At 44.1% G+C, this 18,976-nt stretch overlaps 1 protein-coding gene across 1 annotated transcript in view; it reads right to left on the reverse strand.

The window, feature by feature from the left end:
- Positions 1-18,976, reverse strand: part of LOC138742667 (sodium/hydrogen exchanger 9-like) — a 391,181-nt gene that overhangs the window by 51,329 nt on the left and 320,876 nt on the right. The window contains exon 14 of the mRNA XM_069897383.1: positions 5,453-5,535. Within this exon, the coding sequence (XP_069753484.1) occupies positions 5,453-5,535 (83 nt within the window). The remainder of the gene's footprint in view (positions 1-5,452; positions 5,536-18,976) is intronic.

An 18,976-nucleotide genomic window follows, 5' to 3' on the forward strand; every position in this document is an offset into this window, starting at 1 on the left:
AGTCTCAGGAGTGCCACATCTAGTCCTACATAACATACCTGTCCAACCTGATGAGTTCCTCCAGCAACTTTGTGCTTGATAATTCCTCCACTGCAGCTGTTCCCAGCATGAGGCCAACCACTCCAGGGCATCTGAAATGCCCTCTTTCTTTAACAAACACTGATTTTCCCCATACTGACATTGATAAAGCCTGCACCTGTATCTCCTCATTCTCAGACCTCTCCCCTTATCTCCCGCCTAAGCAGAACAAAGATAATGGTCCCTCACTTTCCATCCCTCCAGCCACTTCTGCCAACCAGCACGATCCCATTACCAGCCACATCTTCTCCTCTCCAGCCCTATCCATGCCTTCTCAAACTCTTCACTCTGCTCTTTGCACCCCGGCCATTGTAGCTGCAGGAAATGCAAGGAGGGTGAAGAACCACTTAAGACCTCAACACAAAAATGGGCTTCCAGTCCATCTGGTCCATGCCAAATGACAGTCCAGCTAGCCCCATGGTCCCCGCATCTCTTCCCTCACCTCCACAAATAGATCTTCCAGGCGAGGCAGAGATTTACATCCACATTGTCCAACCTAATCTTGGTAAACAAGAAATCTGAAGATGCTGGGGTCTAGTCTAAAACACAAAATTTGCTGGGGAAACTAAGCAGGTCATGCAGAATTCATAGGGAGTGAAAGGCATTCCGACAACTCAGAAAATGGAAACAACTTTGAAAATACAGTGCTGGTATATGGAAAAAAAAACACTATAATTTAAGCGATAAATTTGGACAATTAAAAAAAAATCTGGGAACCATGTATAAAGTTCATTGGTGATCGCCAGACTAAAATTTCCAACTCTTAAAGGGATAGTATAATGTTTGCTACCGAATATAATATTATATATAATATTATTCATCAAGTCAATAAAAATTGGATAATAACCAGATGACACCTTTTTACTTGGGGTTAATTTTGGGGGAAGGAGAGGGAGGAGGGAAATGCCACTATATGAATTTATGTATGTAAAGCGTATAGTGAATTATTGTGACATTAAATAAAATTTTTTTAAAAAAGGCATTCGACGTGTCTGGGTGAAGCCCCTTCTTCAGGATAAATCTACAATGATCCCCCCAGAAGTCTGGAAGGCTGGCGGCAAAACTCTGCATGCCAAACTGCATGAGTTTTTCAAGCTTTGTTGGGACCAAGGTAAACTGCCTCAGGATCTTCGTGATGCCACCATCATCACCCTGTACAAAAACAAAGGCGAGAAATCAGACTGCTCAAACTACAGGGGAATCACGTTGCTCTCCATTGCAGGCAAAATCTTCGCTAGGATTCTACTAAATAGAATAATACCTAGTGTCGCTGAGAATATTCTCCCAGAATCACAGTGCGGCTTTCGCGCAAACAGAGGAACCACTGACATGGTCTTTGCCCTCAGACAGCTCCAAGAAAAGTGCAGAGAACAAAACAAAGGACTCTACATCACCTTTGTTGACCTCACCAAAGCCTTCGACACCGTGAGCAGGAAAGGGCTTTGGCAAATACTAGAGCGCATCGGATGTCCCCCAAAGTTCCTCAACATGATTATCCAACTGCACGAAAACCAACAAGGTCGGGTCAGATACAGCAATGAGCTCTCTGAACCCTTCTCCATTAACAATGGCGTGAAGCAAGGCTGTGTTCTCGCACCAACCCTCTTTTCAATCTTCTTCAGCATGATGCTGAACCAAGCCATGAAAGACCCCAACAATGAAGACGCTGTTTACATCCGGTACCGCACGGATGGCAGTCTCTTCAATCTGAGGCGCCTGCAAGTTCACACCAAGACACAAGAGAAACTTGTCCGTGAACTACTCTTTGCAGATGCTGCCGCTTTAGTTGCCCATTCAGAGCCAGCTCTTCAGCGCTTGACGTCCTGCTTTGCGGAAACTGCCAAAATGTTTGGCCTGGAAGTCAGCCTGAAGAAAACTGAGGTCCTCCATCAGCCAGCTCTCCACCATGACTACCAGCCCCCCCACATCTCCATCGGGCACACAAAACTCAAAACGGTCAACCAGTTTACCTATCTCGGCTGCACCATTTCATCAGATGCAAGGATCGACAATGAGATAGACAACAGACTCGCCAAGGCAAATAGCGCCTTTGGAAGACTACACAAAAGAGTCTGGAAAAACAACCAACTGAAAAACCTCACAAAGATAAGCGTATACAGAGCCGTTGTCATACCCACACTCCTGTTCGGCTCCGAATCATGGGTCCTCTACCGGCACCACCTACGGCTCCTAGAACGCTTCCACCAGCGTTGTCTCCGCTCCATCCTCAACATCCATTGGAGCGCTCACACCCCTAACGTCGAGGTACTCGAGATGGCAGAGGTCGACAGCATCGAGTCCACGCTGCTGAAGATCCAGCTGCGCTGGATGGGTCACGTCTCCAGAATGGAGGACCATCACCTTCCCAAGATCGTATTATATGGCGAGCTCTCCACTGGCCACCGTGACAGAGGTGCACCAAAGAAAAGGTACAAGGACTGCCTAAAGAAATCTCTTAGTGCCTGCCACATTGACCACCGCCAGTGGGCTGATAACGCCTCAAACCGTGCATCTTGGCGCCTCACAGTTTGGCGGGCAGCAGCCTCCTTTGAAGAAGACCGCAGAGCCCACCTCACTGACAAAAGGCAAAGGAGGAAAAACCCAACACCCAACCCCAACCAACCAATTTTCCCTTGCAACCGCTGCAATCGTGTCTGCCTGTCCCGCATCGGACTGGTCAGCCACAAACGAGCCTGCAGCTGACGTGGACTTTTTACCCCCTCCATAAATCTTCGTCCGCGAAGCCAAGCCAAAGAGGTGGGGAGGGGGGGATTGTTGGGGAGGGGGGGATTGGGGAGGGGGGAAGGATCACAGGTTAATAGGTGAATACAGGTGGTAGGGCGAAGACTAGAAAAAAGCTGAGAAATTATAGGGGAAGAGGGCAGAGGGTGAAGAAGGGGAGCTCTTTGATTGAAGAAGGAAGCAATGGTAAAGGAAGCTGGAGGGAAGGAGACAGAGGGATGATGAAAAGAGAAAGACTGGGGAAAGGGTGGAGGTTTGACAGATAATGGAGAAGACGATATTGATGCCAACACATTGGAGACTGCCGAGAGAATATAAGATGCTGCTCCTTCAAGTTCATCTTGGCAGTTTGAGGCCATGAACAGACATGTTGGTATGGCGATGGTGTGTAGAATTGAAGGGGTTGGCCATTGGGTGGTCCTCGCTGTTGCAGCGAACAGAGCATAGGGGCTCAACGAAGTGATCTCCCACCTGCATCCAGTCTCCCCGATGTAGGCATGATCACATCAGGAGCACTGGATGAAGTAAATGACCCTACAGAAGCAGGTGAAGTGTTGCTTCACTTGAAAGGACTGTTTGAGGGCTTGAATAGGTGTAAGTACAACATTCACCTGGAGGTGAGACTGAAGGCATTGACCTGGAGTTGGAGTGGACCTACCAGCTCCACAGGTCTTCCGAGAGTTGCAACTTTTCTGCAGTGGGTACCTTTCCCATGGTACTTTCTCACACCTTTCCATGTCGCCGCGACATGAAAACAGCACATGATACTTTCTGTTCAACCATAAAACATTTCTAATGTGGCCACGATGAGATATTTCACAGGAAAATTAAGGAACCGCTCAAGTATGTGCCATGCACACAAAAGTCAGACATCAAGCACATGAAAAATGATGCAGATGTTCACGTTTCAGTGCAAAAGTATTAATGGTTAAAGATGACTAACTGTTAGTCAGAGGATTATGCAACAGGTTGGACAGGTCAAAACAAAGGAATTTTCACGAGCTTCCTCCTGGACAGTCATCTTCAAAAGTCATTTCCCCAGGGCAATCAAGGTCAGACCTATCCACAAGTACAGATACCTTCCAATTGGTCCTCCTCTTCACCTAAGACCACATGGGCCCAACTAGGCCGGACTCCTAGCTGGCTGCAGGATAAAACTCGGCACTTGGGCTTGTTCACTCTCTTTACCCTTGCGATCAACCCTGACATCCATTCCAGGGTTACGAGCCGAAGGCCTTGTTGGAAAACCAATTGCAAGGTGTATTCTGGTAAAGGATGGGGGAGGTTGGTGGTTGTTGTGGCACATACCTGAGAGAGACTGTTGTGTCTCACACATTGTAGATAAGAGTTTATTTGTACTTCTTTGTTAATCGGTGTGCTATGCCTACTAGTGAGAGAGGGGGTGGCGGGTATCATTTGTTTTTGTTTAATTTTTGCATTACAATTGGGAGTTGCGATTATTGATGATTAACCTGGGTCTGATGTGGATGACTGGTGTGTTATTGCCTTGTATGTGTGTGTGAATGTGTTCCCTGTTGCAAATTCCTACAAGTAAATAAAGACTATAATTACTAATAACACATGTTCAGGACTTGTTGCTTCTTAAGTCCTTTGAACTTATTCTCACCATCACACTTATATCCTCTGTACTGGCTTACTGTGAACCATCACTGGGACAAAGATCTTTTGGGGGGGGATTAAGAATCTTGACCTACCATTGAAATATGTGAATGTTGTCAAATATCAGAAGGGCAGAGAGATCAAGAGCATGACAGCACGTATATGCACAGTATATACAGTAAAACCCCTGGCACACGGCACCTACAGGGATTGGTAGATGCTGGATAAGTAAGTTTTCCACTTACTTGACATTCACTCTTACAATGCCTAACTATTGTATTGAGAATAAACAATTAAAAAGACAAAAATATTATACTGTACTTACACTGAACAAACTTCACTTGCATGCATATATAAACCATAAAGCAATTCACTTTATTTTCAGTCACATTCTTTGAAAATATTTAACCATAGCTGCATCTGCAGGTTCCTCCCCCTCCATGAAGACGCCCAAAAGATGAACAAAAAAATGAATGATAATGAACTCCCCCCCCCCAACAAAGTTTACAGAAAAAAAAACTTTACTTATATACTTTATAATATACTAATAAAGATAAAGGCTCTTACTAAGCAGGGATAAGGAGACACTTTACGTGAGTCACCCCAAAGCCGAGCAGCATCAACCAGCTCTTCATCCTGGGCAACGTCATTTTATTGAAACACAGCGTTATTCAAATAGCTGCTATGAGCAAAGAATGACCAAACCACTCTGCTGGCTGAATATTTGCTCCCATCTTCACCAAAGGTTGAGGTGTTACTTTAGAGAACATTTACTTTTGTAATTTTAAACTTTTCTTAACCTTTTTAATTTTTATTATTTATTTTCCTCAATTTATTTTTTGCCAGTTGCTTGAATTCTGGATAACTGGGGTTTACTGTGAATACATTTCACTAATGTATGGTGAGCCTTCTTGTTTGATGAACTATCTAACATGGGCAATCCTATATGAAGGGTTATCTCGATGTATCGTCTGCTGAGCTGTGACTTACAGTTCACCGAAAGAAAAGATACTTGTGATCGAAGTTGTACCATATCCGGAACATCCAAGCACTTTCTGCTTCAGTAGTGTTCAGTTCTTGTCTGCCATCTGTTCTCTGTAAAAATAAAAATACACATTCCTCTTAAACAATTTTTGAAAACCTCAGATAGAGGAAAATGACTGCATAGTCTCACAGTGACTAAACCTTTTCATCAGCGTGTAAATTGCCACATCCAGAATGACCATGTGACCAGTTTCAGCTGTGAAACTGGAGGAAGTGAATCCGAAAAAATATCAGCAAATGTTAGAAAAGAACAAAAAAATACGTTACAAGATGGAGGAAGAGCATCCTGTTATTTTCAACACAATGTAAAATAGTGGGGCATGAAGACATTTTAGAGTTCGTGACCCTGGGTTTAAAGGGATGTGGGGGGGGGGGGGGTGGGGAGGGAGAAGAAGTGAGGATGTAGGACCACAGAATTTAAAACAAATATTCTTGGATTACCACCTGATCCAGCCGGATCCATAACACAATCGGGAGGAGAGAGTGCAAACTGTGGGCTGCATTATCGCTTTCCCCAGTGACCTAAGAGGAGTGAGTAGGGTATGGATATCCAAACAGATTCCAAAGAAATGGAGTGAAACAAGAAAGTCTGCAGACGCTGTGATTATAGTTAAAACACAGAAATGCCGGAGGAACTCAGCAGGCCCCACAGCGCCATAGGAGGCAATGATATATTACTGCAGTGGCTTAATGTTGTAAAGATTGTTAAAGTGAATATAACAGAATCAGAATTTATTGTTACGAACAAGTCATGAAATTTGGTGTTTTGTGGAGCATCACAGTACAAACATTCATATTATAACCATCTTTCAACATTACTATAAAAAAATAGTGAACGAAAAAGTAAGGCAGTGTCCCTGGTTCATTGATTATTCAGAATCTGATGGCAGCGGGGAAGAAGCTGTCCTTGTGCTCTTGAGTGCTCGACTTTAGACCCCTGTACCTTTTCCCCGATGGTAGCAGAGTGAAGAGGGCATGGCCTGTGTGGTGGGGTCTTTGAGGAGAGAGGCTGCTTTATTAAGACACCGCCTCATGTGGATGTCCTCGATGGAGTGGAAGTCTGGTGCCTGTGGTGTCGGAGGCTGTGTTAACAACTCTCTGAAGTTTATTCTTGTCTTGAGAGTTGGTGCCTACATACCAGGTGGTGATGCAACCGGCCAGAATGCTCTCCATGGTACACCTGTAGAAGTTTACGAGAATCTTCGGTGATGTACAGAATCTCCTCAGACACCTCACAAAGTATAGCTGCTGGCAAGCCTTCTTTGGGATTGCATCAATGTGGAGGCTCCAGGACAGATCCTCGGAGATGTTGACACCCGAAATTTGAAGTTCTTGACCCTCTCCACTACGGAGCCCTCGATGAGGACTGGGCTGTTTTCCCCTGACTTCCTCCTGAAGTCCACAATCATCTCCTTGGCTTTGCTGATGTTGAGTACAAGGGGGTTGTTGTTATACCATTCAACGATCTTATCTATCTCCCCCCTCTACGCTTCCTCATGGCAAGGATTAATGTGGTGTAAGATCAAGAAATAAAGATGATGGTCAATTATATCCTCCATCTTTTTTTTTTACTGACTCCTGAACTTACTTCCATTGCCATTCTCCAATGGACTCTCCATCTTCCTTCCATGATCCTATCTCCTCTTGGCCTTTCCCCAGCTTCATTCCTCCATCCCATACAGAATATCACTCCCTTCATACTTTGAACTTGATAGAAGGATTCAGACCCAAATGTTGACCGTTTCTACCCATGACCTACTAATTTCCTTCAGCAGCTCACTGTTGGCTCAAAATAATGCTAACTGCAAAGACTACACTAGAATTAAATATAAAAGTTTCAGACTGATAAGGCTCTAATTTAGTATGTGGTGTCATGTTGGAAGGAGAGAGTTAACCTGGGAAAGAACACTAAATCTACCAAGTGAAAACTGCAAAAAGTATTTGAAACCTGTTACTGAAGGGAAGAACACTGATTAACAGACAGATGACAAAAGAGGGCATGAAGGAGAAAGGAGAGCAAACAAGATTTGTGACTATGCAAATCTATTAGGGTGAGATGCCACTTTTTTCATGAGCAAAGAAGGAAACACTTAACTTGCAAAAGGAACAGGACCAGTAATGAACAAAATGTACTGACAATAACCACACCAGCAGTGCGAGTATAAGACAGCTTTAATAAGCTAATATGTACACTAAGAGGTCTTGTCTCTCTGCAAGACGAACCTGGAAGGCTCGACTGCAGCTCTGGACTGCTTTATAGACAAGGTCACCGGGATGACCCCTGGTGACCTAGTGGTGTAATTACATAGATGTTTTTGAAACAACCAAATCAGGTAACTCAGGAAAAACCAGGAAACTGGCATGCAAGATCAAAGAAAAGAAGGATATCTGAGGGGTGAGAAGGTGAGGACCTGAAATCAACATGAGAGTGAAAGAGAGGGAGTGGTGAGGGGGAGAGAAAGAGAGAGGAAGGAGTAAAGAGAGAGAGAGAAAGAGAGAGAGAGAGAGAGAGAGAGAGAGAGAGAAAGAAAGAAAGAGAAATTCAGCTATTGAAGAGACTTTATGGGAAGGATGACAATTTATGGTTCTGAAACTTCTGGACAATCATGAGCTGTACCTTGTCATATATGAGAAAATCTTTTGTGATTCAGGGAGGCAATGACCACATCAACACTGAGTATATAAGCTTAATTGACTATCTACATAAGCAAGTCCATCGAGGATGTGATTACAGAATACCTAGAGATACATGAAAAGTTAGGCCCAAGTCAGCATGGTTTCCTTAAAGGAAAATCATGCCTGACAAACCTTTTGGAATTTTTTGAAGAGATCTCAAGGAAGATAGACAGGGGAGATGGAATGGATATTGTGCATTTGGACTTTCAAAAGGCTTTTGAGAAGGTGCCACACATAAGGCGGCTAATCAAGATGAGAGTTCATGGAATTACAGGAAGGATCCTCGCATGGCTAGAGCATTGGCTGGTCAGCAGGAAACAGAGAGTAGGAATAAAGGGATCCCATTCTGATTGGCTAACAGTTACAAGTGGTGTTCTGTTGGGGTCGGTGTTGGGGGCCGCTTCTCTTTACATTGCATATAAATGATTTGGATTATGGGGTAGATGGCTTTATGTCTAAATTTGTAGATGATACCAAAATAGGTGGATGGGGAGGTGGTGCTGAGGATCCAGAAAGGCGACAGAGGGACTTGGATAGATTAGGACAGGCAAAGAGATGGCAGATGAAATACAATGTTGGAAAGTGTATGGTCATGCACTTTGGTCGAAGAAATAGACAGGCAGGGGAAAAAAATTAAAAATTCTGAGGTAATGGGACTTGAGAGTCCTCATGCAGGATACCCTAAAGGTTGAGTCAATGGTGAAGGTGGCTAATGCAATGTTGGCATTAATTTCTAGAGGGACAGCATACCAGAACGGGGATGTAATGTTGAGACTCTATAAAGCACTCATTTGAGTTCTGTGTACAGTTTTGGGTTCCTTATTTGAGAAAAGTTGTGCTGGCGTTGGAGAGGGTTCAGAGAAGATTTACTCGAATGATACCAGGAATGAAAGGTTTAGTACATGAGGAACGATTGTCAACTCTTGTATTTAACTTGTCGGGAGTACAGAAGGATGAAGGGGCGGAGCTCAGAGAGGCATTTCGAATGCTGAAAGGCCTGGTCAGAGTAAATATGGCCAGGATATTTCCCATGGCAGGGGAACCTACGAAAAGAGTGCATAATTTCAGGATAAGAGGGGGGTCAACCTAAAATAGAGATGTGGATTTCTTTTTCCAGAAGGTTGTGAGGCTGTGGACCTTGTTGCCACGGGCGGCTGTGGAGACGAGGATGTTGGGTGTGTTTAAGGCTGAGATTGACAGGTATTTGATTAGTCAGGGCATCAAGAGTTCCAGGGAAAATGCTGGGGAATGAGGCTGAGTGAGTGGATAAGTCAGCTCATGATTAAAATGGTGGACCAGACTCGATGGGTCAATGGGCCTACTTCTGCTCCTATATCTTGTAATCTTGTGACGGTGATCAAACGTTACATTGTGTGTTGCATAAAATGGAAGCAAGTGGCGTTACTGCAATTAAATGTATGATTTGACTGAAAAATTATGTTGTAAAAGATGTAATTTCCAGTTTTTATTTTGTGATTAAAACAAAAAATATTAAGGGACCCATCAGGGGATATAAGGAAATAGTGCCATAATCACTCACTCAGACCATCCCAAGTTTTGAGGGACAGACTTACTATTGGGATCTTGACTAGATAAAGAATTACTGGAGGAACTCAGCAGGTTGGACAGTGTCCAAGGGTAGAAACGATCAGTTAATGTTTTGAGCCGGGACCCTTTATCAATTTGCCTTGATTGAGGGTTTTGACTCGAAACGCTGACTGACCATTTCTACCCATGGACGCTGTCTGACCTGCTGAGTTCCTCCAGCAATTCTTTGCCTGCTATGTATAGACAAATGTCACATCATTTTCACCCTATTCCTCTCTGAGTTAGATAATTGCTCTCTTATGTGTGGCGATATGCTCTCTTATCGAGGTGTCTCTCTTCTTCCCCCCACCCTCCCATCTCTCCTTCCCACACCTCACTTCCAGCAGCTTACCTTGCACTGCATTCCCTTGGTTGATTCTCCCAGTAAGGGTGGAAGGGTCTGTCAGTCTCCAACCAGACGGAATTGACATCGACTTCTCCACTTTCTGTCATTCTCCCCGCCTCTCTCTTTCCCCATCTCTCTGTCTCCTTTCCTTCAGCTCCCCACCCTCTTCCTTCTCCATTCACAGAGCTACACCGCCCCCTATCACTTCTCAGCTCTTTTCTCTTCTACCCTATGACCTCTTATCTGTTAGCCTCCACCCCTGCCCCTCCTCCTCTCCTCCCCCACCTTTTTATTCAGGCGCTTGCCTGTATTATGCTCATACCCTGACCAAGGACGAAGGCCCAAAAATAATTACTTATTATAGAGGCTGTGTGATCTGAGTTTTTCAGGTACTTTTGTGTATTGAACCCTTTATGGAAGTTCACCAATATGTCTGTGAACGATTGCAAAATAAACAGAGGGTTATGGTGTGAGATAGGGAAAAATTAAATTGTCGTGGAGTAAATTTACATTGGTCGGCATAACATCACGGGCTGGCGGTCCTCTTCTGTAATGTTCTATGTTTATGTGGACCCGTGCTTCTGCTCCCCTGCATTCCAACATCACCCAGTCCCTGGCATGGCCATAACCACACTATTCTTTATGCAAGCTTGCTGCACACAAATTGGGTAATCCTGAAAATATATTGATTTTAATTTCAAATTGGTAGCAAAATGCTTGATGTTGGCCTGAGTTTGAGAAAGGCTCCATGGAAATTTAAATAGTTGCTAAGTATAAAAAAAAGAATGCAAGAATCTGTGGGGGTGGGAGGGGGGGTGGGGGGTGGGGAGAAACAGGACTTGGGCAAATGCTTGGGTTCCAGACAGAGTCAGGCCTTGCTCTGTGTGGAGAAATTGGGAACTTGACATTGGGGAAGCTGCCAGTAAGAATTCTCTTTGGCAGAATGCATTGGAGCAAACCCGCTGTGGCACATCTCATTTATCACCTCCTTCTGTGAGTCGCACTGAAATGAAATATAAACCAGCTGTGTATGTGCCAGATCCATGGGCAGAATTGTATTTCAAAATTTATAACAAACCTGCAGGTAGCTGTGATCCCCAGTTTCCAGATCCATGACTCCTTTTAATAAGCTGCTTTACAAAATGAATCAGAATCAGGATTCATTGTCATGAACAAGTCATGAAATTTGGTGTTTTGTGGCAGCTCCATAGAGCAAAGATTCATATTATAAAAAATTTAAATAGTAGTGCACGAAATGTAAGGCAGTGCCTTTTGTTCATTGATTATTCGGGAATCTGATGGCAGCAGGGAAGAAGCTGTCCTTGTGCTGCTGAGTGCTTGTCTTTAGGCTCCTGTACCTTTTTCCCGATGGTATCGGAGTGAAGAGGGCATGGCCTGGGTGGTGGGGGTCTTTGAGGATAGGAGCTGGTTTTTTAAGACTGCCTCATGTGGATGTCCTCGACGGAGTGAAGTCTGGTGTCTGTGATGTTGCAGGCCGAGTTAACAACCCTCTGGAGTTTTTCCTTGTCCTGAGAGTTGATGCCTCCATACCAGGCAGTGATGCCATCAGCCAGAATGCTCTCCACGATACACTTGTAGAAGTTTTTAAGAGTCTTCGGTGACATATCGAATCTCCTCAAGCATCTCACAAAGTACAGCTGCTGGCAGGGCTTCTTCAAGATTGCATCAACGTGGAGACTCCAGGACAGATCCTTGGAGATCTTGACACCCAGGAATTTGAGTCCTTGATGAGGACTGGGTTATGTTCCCCTGGGTCCCTTCTGAAGTCCACAGCCATCTCCTTGGTTTTGCTAACGTTAAGCACAAAGTATTTGTTGTGTGACATCATCTTCCTCTGGACGCTTCCTCATTGCCATTTATGATTCTGCCGACAACTGTGGTGTCATCGGCAAATATGGATAGCATTCGAATAGTGCCTGGCCACACCGTCATGGATGTATAATGAGTAATGCAGTGGGGTAAGCACGCATCCTGTGTTGATAATCAGAGAGGAGGAGAAGTTGCTCCCATTTCGTACTTCCAGTTTGATAAAATTACATTTCTTGCGCGATAACCTGAGAACACTGACATGATTAAAAACAATGGACAACAAATATTTTTTCTTCCTGAACACGTTTGGGTGCATTTTTTTGATTTTGGGCTGCTGATCACGAAATCACCTTACCAATTTCCTTTCATGCACCATTTGTTTTTAGTATAACCTATTTTTGTGATTTGCTCTCATATTTTTAAACATGCTTCAAGCGTACAAAACCATGAAGTGCAATACGTCATTGAAAATTCGTTTTCTGCATTTGACCTCGGACTTCTTCCCTCCTGATCTTAGTGCCGACAGTGACGAACATGGTAAAAGGTTTCACCGGGACATTGTGACCATGGAAAAGTGGTATCAGGGCAACTGGAATCCATCAATGCTGGCCAACTATTGTTGGACACTGACACGAGAGGCATCAGATGCTGAGTACGAACAAAAATCAGCGGCGAAACATTTTTAGGTCAGTTGAACTAATGCAATGTCCCTATGTGATTGAACATATTTAATTCATTAAAAGTTGATTTAATGTTTCTCCAACTTCCTGTGTGATACAGCAAATCTGAAATGATCTTTGTGTTCAGCTTGAAGTTGTCTATCATAATCCCAATTTGTTCAGCAAACATCATTTTGGAAAAAAAAACTGTTGTCCAGTGAAGTTTATGGATCATCACCCACCCCTAATTTACCACAGCTTACAAATATATAAAGAATGCAATCACTCGTTTCTTTCAGCACCCCATGAAGTCGACTTTATTATTCATTCAACACAACACTGCATTCTTCAACTCCCCAAACACCACCCAGCCAAACTCTTCTGCTCAATGCCACATGGGTTCTCTCCTCCTCCTGCATCTGAGATCCATCGCCTGTATACGGATGCTTAACACACCCGTGCATATGCGCTATTACTCATGCACGTCGCACTGCTCCCGACGAAGGTAAGTACGCAACCGTGACCCATTATTGGCTATTAATATTGTCTGATTGCAGAACCTCGGCAGACACATTGATTCGTTAGTTAGCCGCAAGGAATCTAATGAGTCAGTCAGCTAAGAAAAATCTCAAAATGAACATTTCATGGAGCAACTCTCAAGAATATTTTGCTTAAGTATGTCAGAAAATAAGAGCTGGAATTAGTGCATCTAGTTCCTCAAGCCTGCCCCTCCATTCAACATGATGATGGCTGATCTGCCCCAGGCCTCAACACCAGTTTTGTGCCAACTCCCCAGCAAATTTACCTGCCTCCTTTCATGGAGTCTTGCAGCACGGAACAGGCATGCTAACCAAGTTGGCATTCTGACCTGGTCTCATTTGGCTGCATTTGCTCCACATTCTCCTCAGCTGTTCCCATCCATACATCTGTCCAAATAACCTTTGAACATTGTAATTGTAATAACCTGCTTCTATAGTTCCTCGACCAGTTCTTTCCTGATTTGGACTATCCTTTGAGAGAAAAAGTTGCTCTTAATATCTTCCCCTTCATACCTCAAACCTGTCCCATCTAGTTGAGGAATGATCTGTCCTGGGGGGGCATAAAGTTTGAGCATTCATTTTACCTTTGCTTTTATCATACCATGAGGAAGGGCTCAGGTCTGAAAAGTCAGTAATATTATTTACCTCCTATGGATGCTGCAAGATCAGTTGAGCTCCTCTAACATTTCTGTGTTTTGACTTTATCCATGGCCCCTCACGATTATATAAAGCCCCATAAAGGACACAATCTGGAGAATATCCTGTCCAACATCTCCCTATAACTCAAGTTGTCTAGTTCTGGCAGAATAAATAGGGGGTGGAAATGGAGGGGGATCCTGATTTTTGGCACTCCTGAGGAAGGGGGACATGGCTGCCACGTCCACTGCCTTTTATTTACTATGAATTCTGCGTGACCTGCTGAGCTATACCAGCATTTTTATGTGCTGCACTGGACCTCAGCTCTGCAGACTTTCTTGTTTACCACTACATGAGAAACATTTGTTTGAAAAAAGCCTGTTCTTTCCACTGAATCCTAATAGCTGCGTTTGGCAGCTATTCATTGGAGTATAGGAGAATGAGAGGAGATCTCATAGAGGCTTTTCGTATTTTGAAAGGTTTAGATAGGGTGGATGCGGGTAAGATGTTTTCCTTGGTTGGTGATTCGAGGACAAGGGGACATAGTCTGAAAATTAGAAGTTATCCATATAAAAGAGATTACGAAGAACTTCCTTAGCCAGAGGGTCGTGGATCTGTGGAACTCACTGCCACATACAGCAATGGAAGTCAGATCACTGGGAGTATTTAAACACGAAATAGACAAGTATCTCATCAGTGAGGGCATCAAGGGATATGGGGAAAAGGCCGAAAATTGGAACTAGTGTAGAGTAACTTGAGTGTAGATTTACGGAACAGACTCGATGGGCCGAGGGGCCTGGTTCTGTTCCTTTGTCTTGTGATCTTCTGATTTATTGTTCCTTTGATAATTCACTACACAATTTTTCCTAAATATCCTCAAATGTTATCATTGTTCAAAGAAAATCTACAAATACAATTGAGTGGACATTGTAATTCAAGTCTGACTTACTTTTGGATTTTGTTAAAAACAATACCTAATCGCTTTCACTCTCATCTTAGACCCTCTGTCAGATTCATTTTCATACATTATCCTGAATTACAACTTGAATCAAACTCCTGTCTACTTGAAGAAGGTTAATTGCCTTCGTTCTAATCACTTTTATTGCAGGCTAATCTTTGCTGGCTTTCTGAATTTTCACAATGGAGGTTTTCTTTTTTGGCCTTTCCCTTCCATTCTCCTTGGATTCACAGTCAGTTGACCAAAACCTACCTTGAACTTTTAATTTAAATGCCATGTCATTTTGCATAAGGCTTAGGTTCATTCTCAAAAATGAATTCCCATAAAGCAAGCAGGAGAGTGAATGCTGCGACGGAGACTTTTATGTTGATGCAGTGAGGTGGGCTCTGCGGTCTTCCTCAAAGGAGGTTGCTGCCCGCCGAACTGTGAGGCGCCAAGATGCACGGTTGGAGGAGAGATCAGCCCATTGGTGGTGGTCAATGGGGCAGGCATCAAGAGATTTCTTTAAGCAGTCCTTGTACCTCTTCTTTGGTGCACCTCTGTCTCAGTGTCCAGTGGAGAGCTCACCATAGAACACGATATTGGGAAGGCGATGGTCCTCCATTCTGGAGACGTGACACACCCAGCGCAGTTGGGTCTTCAGCAGCATGGATTTATACTTTATATAGCGAAGTTACAGAGCCCTGAGCCCTCATCAAGGTATGAGCAAAAATGTAGGCAGCCACCCATACAAAATGATGGTGGTGAGGGGCTCATTTTTAATCTCTCTGTTCCTGTCTTGATGAAGTGTTAACACTGTTTTTCTTTCCACAGATACCACCTGATCTGCTGAGTGATTCCATCATTTTCTGCTTTTAGTACAAATAAGCAAGGATTACTTTTGTGTTCAATTCACTGGTTTCTAGGAGTATTGGAAATAGAGTTACAAAGCCTTGAAACAAAAAAATTCTGCCTTTTTCTTCAACTTAATAAGATTACTTCTCCCTCCGTAGATGCTGCATGAGCTGCTAAACATTGCGAGTATTTTCTTTTATTGCAGATTTCTAGCAATTGCAGTAGTTAACGTTATTCTCACTAACAACCAAAATCATGGAGTTCTGGTTGAGAGTCAGATGTTATGTTTCAGGATGACTAGTGAAAGGAGGATGGAGGAGTTACAAACTTATGCCTGTATAATAATTTGATCGCCTTAGATTTTTTCATAATAATTTTGGGATAGACCTCTGTAAAAGGAACCAATTATTGAAATGCAGGAATTAGACAAAACTTAACTGAGTATTTCTTAACCTGTGGTTTGCACACCACCGGTATTCTGTGGGTCTCTCACAGGTCAACAACTGCTCACCTACATATTAGGAGCCAACTAAACTAACCACCTGGGAAGTGGGAGGAAACCTGAGCACCCGTAAGAAACCCATGCAAAATTCACTGGACGTCAGGATGAAAACCAAGTCGAAGAGGTGAGGAACCAGTTCTACCAGCTGTGTCACTACTTACATGTTTGTTCGAAAGCATTTAGAGTAAAGAAACAGATCATAGGGTTCATTGTGTATCTGACCCCTTTAGCTTTAGACCAGCCACACATTGGACAACCAGAGCAGCACCCATTCCTTTTATGGGTGGTTATTAAGAGGGTTATTAATATGAACATTTCCAATGTGTACTGGGCAGCGCCCCACTCCCACATCAGATAACCAGACCACATCTTTGTAATCCCAGCATACAGACTACTCGTCAGACACTCCAGACCAGTTCGGACGCTGGTTAAAGCCTGGCCAGCGGAACCATTCAAGACTGCTTTGAGCGCACTGACTGGAACATGTTCAAGGAAGCAGCAGCTGGTGGCGACTGGAGGAGTATTCGGCATCAGTGACCAGCTACATCAGTAAGTGTTCTGGCGATGTCACTGTGCCCAACACCATCATAACTCGCCCCAATCAGAAACCATGGATGACAGTGGAGGTGCGCGTGCTGCTCAGGAACCAAGATGATGCCTTCAGAGCGGACGACAAGGTAGCCCTAGCTATTGAAAGAGGCATCAGGGAAGCAAAGCTTGGGCATACCCAGTGCATTCACAGTCACTTGTTGGATAGCAAGGACACACAACACATGTGGAAAGGCATCCAAGACATCACCAACCACAAAAAGCTACACCAAGTGCCTGTGCTGGTGATGCCTCCCTCCCAGAAGCACTGAACAACTTCTACGTGCTCTCTGAAGCAAAAAAATGATGTTGGAGTGAAGAAGACCACCTCTCCTCCAAATGACCAGGTGCTGTGTCTTGCAGTGGCCGATGTGAAGGGAGAGCTAGGCAAGGTCAATCCATGGAACGCTGTAGGACCAGATAACGTTCCCAGCAGAGTGCCCAGGGGATGTGCAGCTCAGCTAGCAGATATTCTCACCAACATCTTTAACATCTCCCTGAGAAGCGCCATGGTCCCGACGTGCTTCAAAGTCACAACCGTGTCCCCGTGCCAAAGAAGTTTTCTGTGTCCTGCCTCAATGACTACCGCCCTGTCGCACTCACATCCATTGTCATGAAGTGCTTCGAGAGGCTTGTCATGGGGTACATCAAGCTCCTGTTGCCCCCGTCACTAGACCCCCTGCAGTTTGCATACAGACCCAATCACTCTATGGATGATGCCATCACCACTGCTCTCCATCTAGCCCTCATTCATTTAGCCCTCATCCATCTAGCCCTCACCCACCTGGAAAACAAGGACTCGTATGTTTGAATGCTGTTTATTGACTTCAACTCAGCATTCAACACAATTATACCACAGTACCTGATAAGGAAGTTGAACCTGCTGGGTCTAAACACCTCCCTCTGCAATTGGATTCTTGACTTCCTGTTGGGGAAACCTTAGGCAGTCTGGATCGGTAACAGCACCTCCAAGACTATCACACTGAGCATGGGGGGGGGAGCGGGGGGGGGGGGGTGGAGCCCCATGGCTGCATGCTTAGTCCACTGCTGTTCACGCTGCTGACCCATGACTGTGCAGTTAAACACAGTTTGAATCACATCATACCATGATGTGGGCGTGATCAATGAGAATGACAAGCCAACATACAGAGATGAGGTACAGTAACTAACAGTCTGGTACAGAGCCAACAACCTGTATCTGAACATTAAAAAAAACCCAAAAGAAATGATTACTGTCTTCAGGAGAGCCTGGAGGGGGGAGTGGGGGGAACACGACCACACTCCACTGACAGCTCCACTGTTGAGGTTGTCAACAGTATTAAGTTCCTTCGAGTGCACTTGATCGAGAATCTCACCTGGTCTCTTAACACCAGCTCCATAGCCAAGAAAGCCCAGAAGACCCTCTACTTCCTGCAAAGGCTGAGGAAAGTTTATCTTCCACCCTCTGTCCTCATGACATTCTATCGAGGATGAATCAAGAGCATACTGTATAACTACATTACTGCCTGGTTTGGAAGCAGTACCTCCTCACCATAAATCCCTGCAGAGGATAGTGCAGTTAATGGAAAAGATCAATGGGGGCTTTCCTCCTACCATGAAGGACATCTACATCACTCAATGCAGGCGAAAGGCAATAAGCATTGTGAAGGACTCTATATACTCCTCATGTAAACTGTTCACCCTTCTGCCATCTGGTAGGAGGTACCGTAGCACTCAGGCCCTTACATGCAGATTGGGCAACAGTTCCCCCCCCCACTCCCCCCCACCAAACCATTAGGCTCCTGAACTCCCAGAATATTTGTGGATAAGGTACCGTGCACTGTTACTGTATACGTCTTAATACTTTAATGTATTTAACTTTTATTCTAACTTATATTTATGTAAATCTGCTCTGTGGTTCTGGAGAAACGCTATCTTGTCTTTACTGTGCGAGCATGGTATGAACGATAAATAAAGGTGACTTGACTTGAGGATCAGGAAAGTCCTTTTTATACTTTATTTTTTATCAATATTAACATTTTCAATTAATTTACACCAATTATTATGTTTTAATTGAATTTATTTTCCTTGAATTTTTTAAAATGATCTAAATGCCAACTGTTTCAAAGTGGCTTGCTTTAGAAACAGTAAAAGGTGTGTCGAGAGTACAGTCCATGCCTGTGTTCTTCTTGCACCACACAAACCATTCTGCACAATCGAGTTAACCAGCAAGCCTGCAGCTGCTGAGGTCAAGTGCAATACCCAAATGTGCCAGAAAAACTCAGTAGATCACCAGCCCCAAAATGTTAGTTGCTCCTTACTTCCTATGGATGCCGCGTCACTTGCTTAGTTTCTCGA

Source organism: Narcine bancroftii, chromosome 9 (assembly GCF_036971445.1).
Source record: "Narcine bancroftii isolate sNarBan1 chromosome 9, sNarBan1.hap1, whole genome shotgun sequence".
NCBI classification, from domain to species: domain Eukaryota; kingdom Metazoa; phylum Chordata; class Chondrichthyes; order Torpediniformes; family Narcinidae; genus Narcine; species Narcine bancroftii.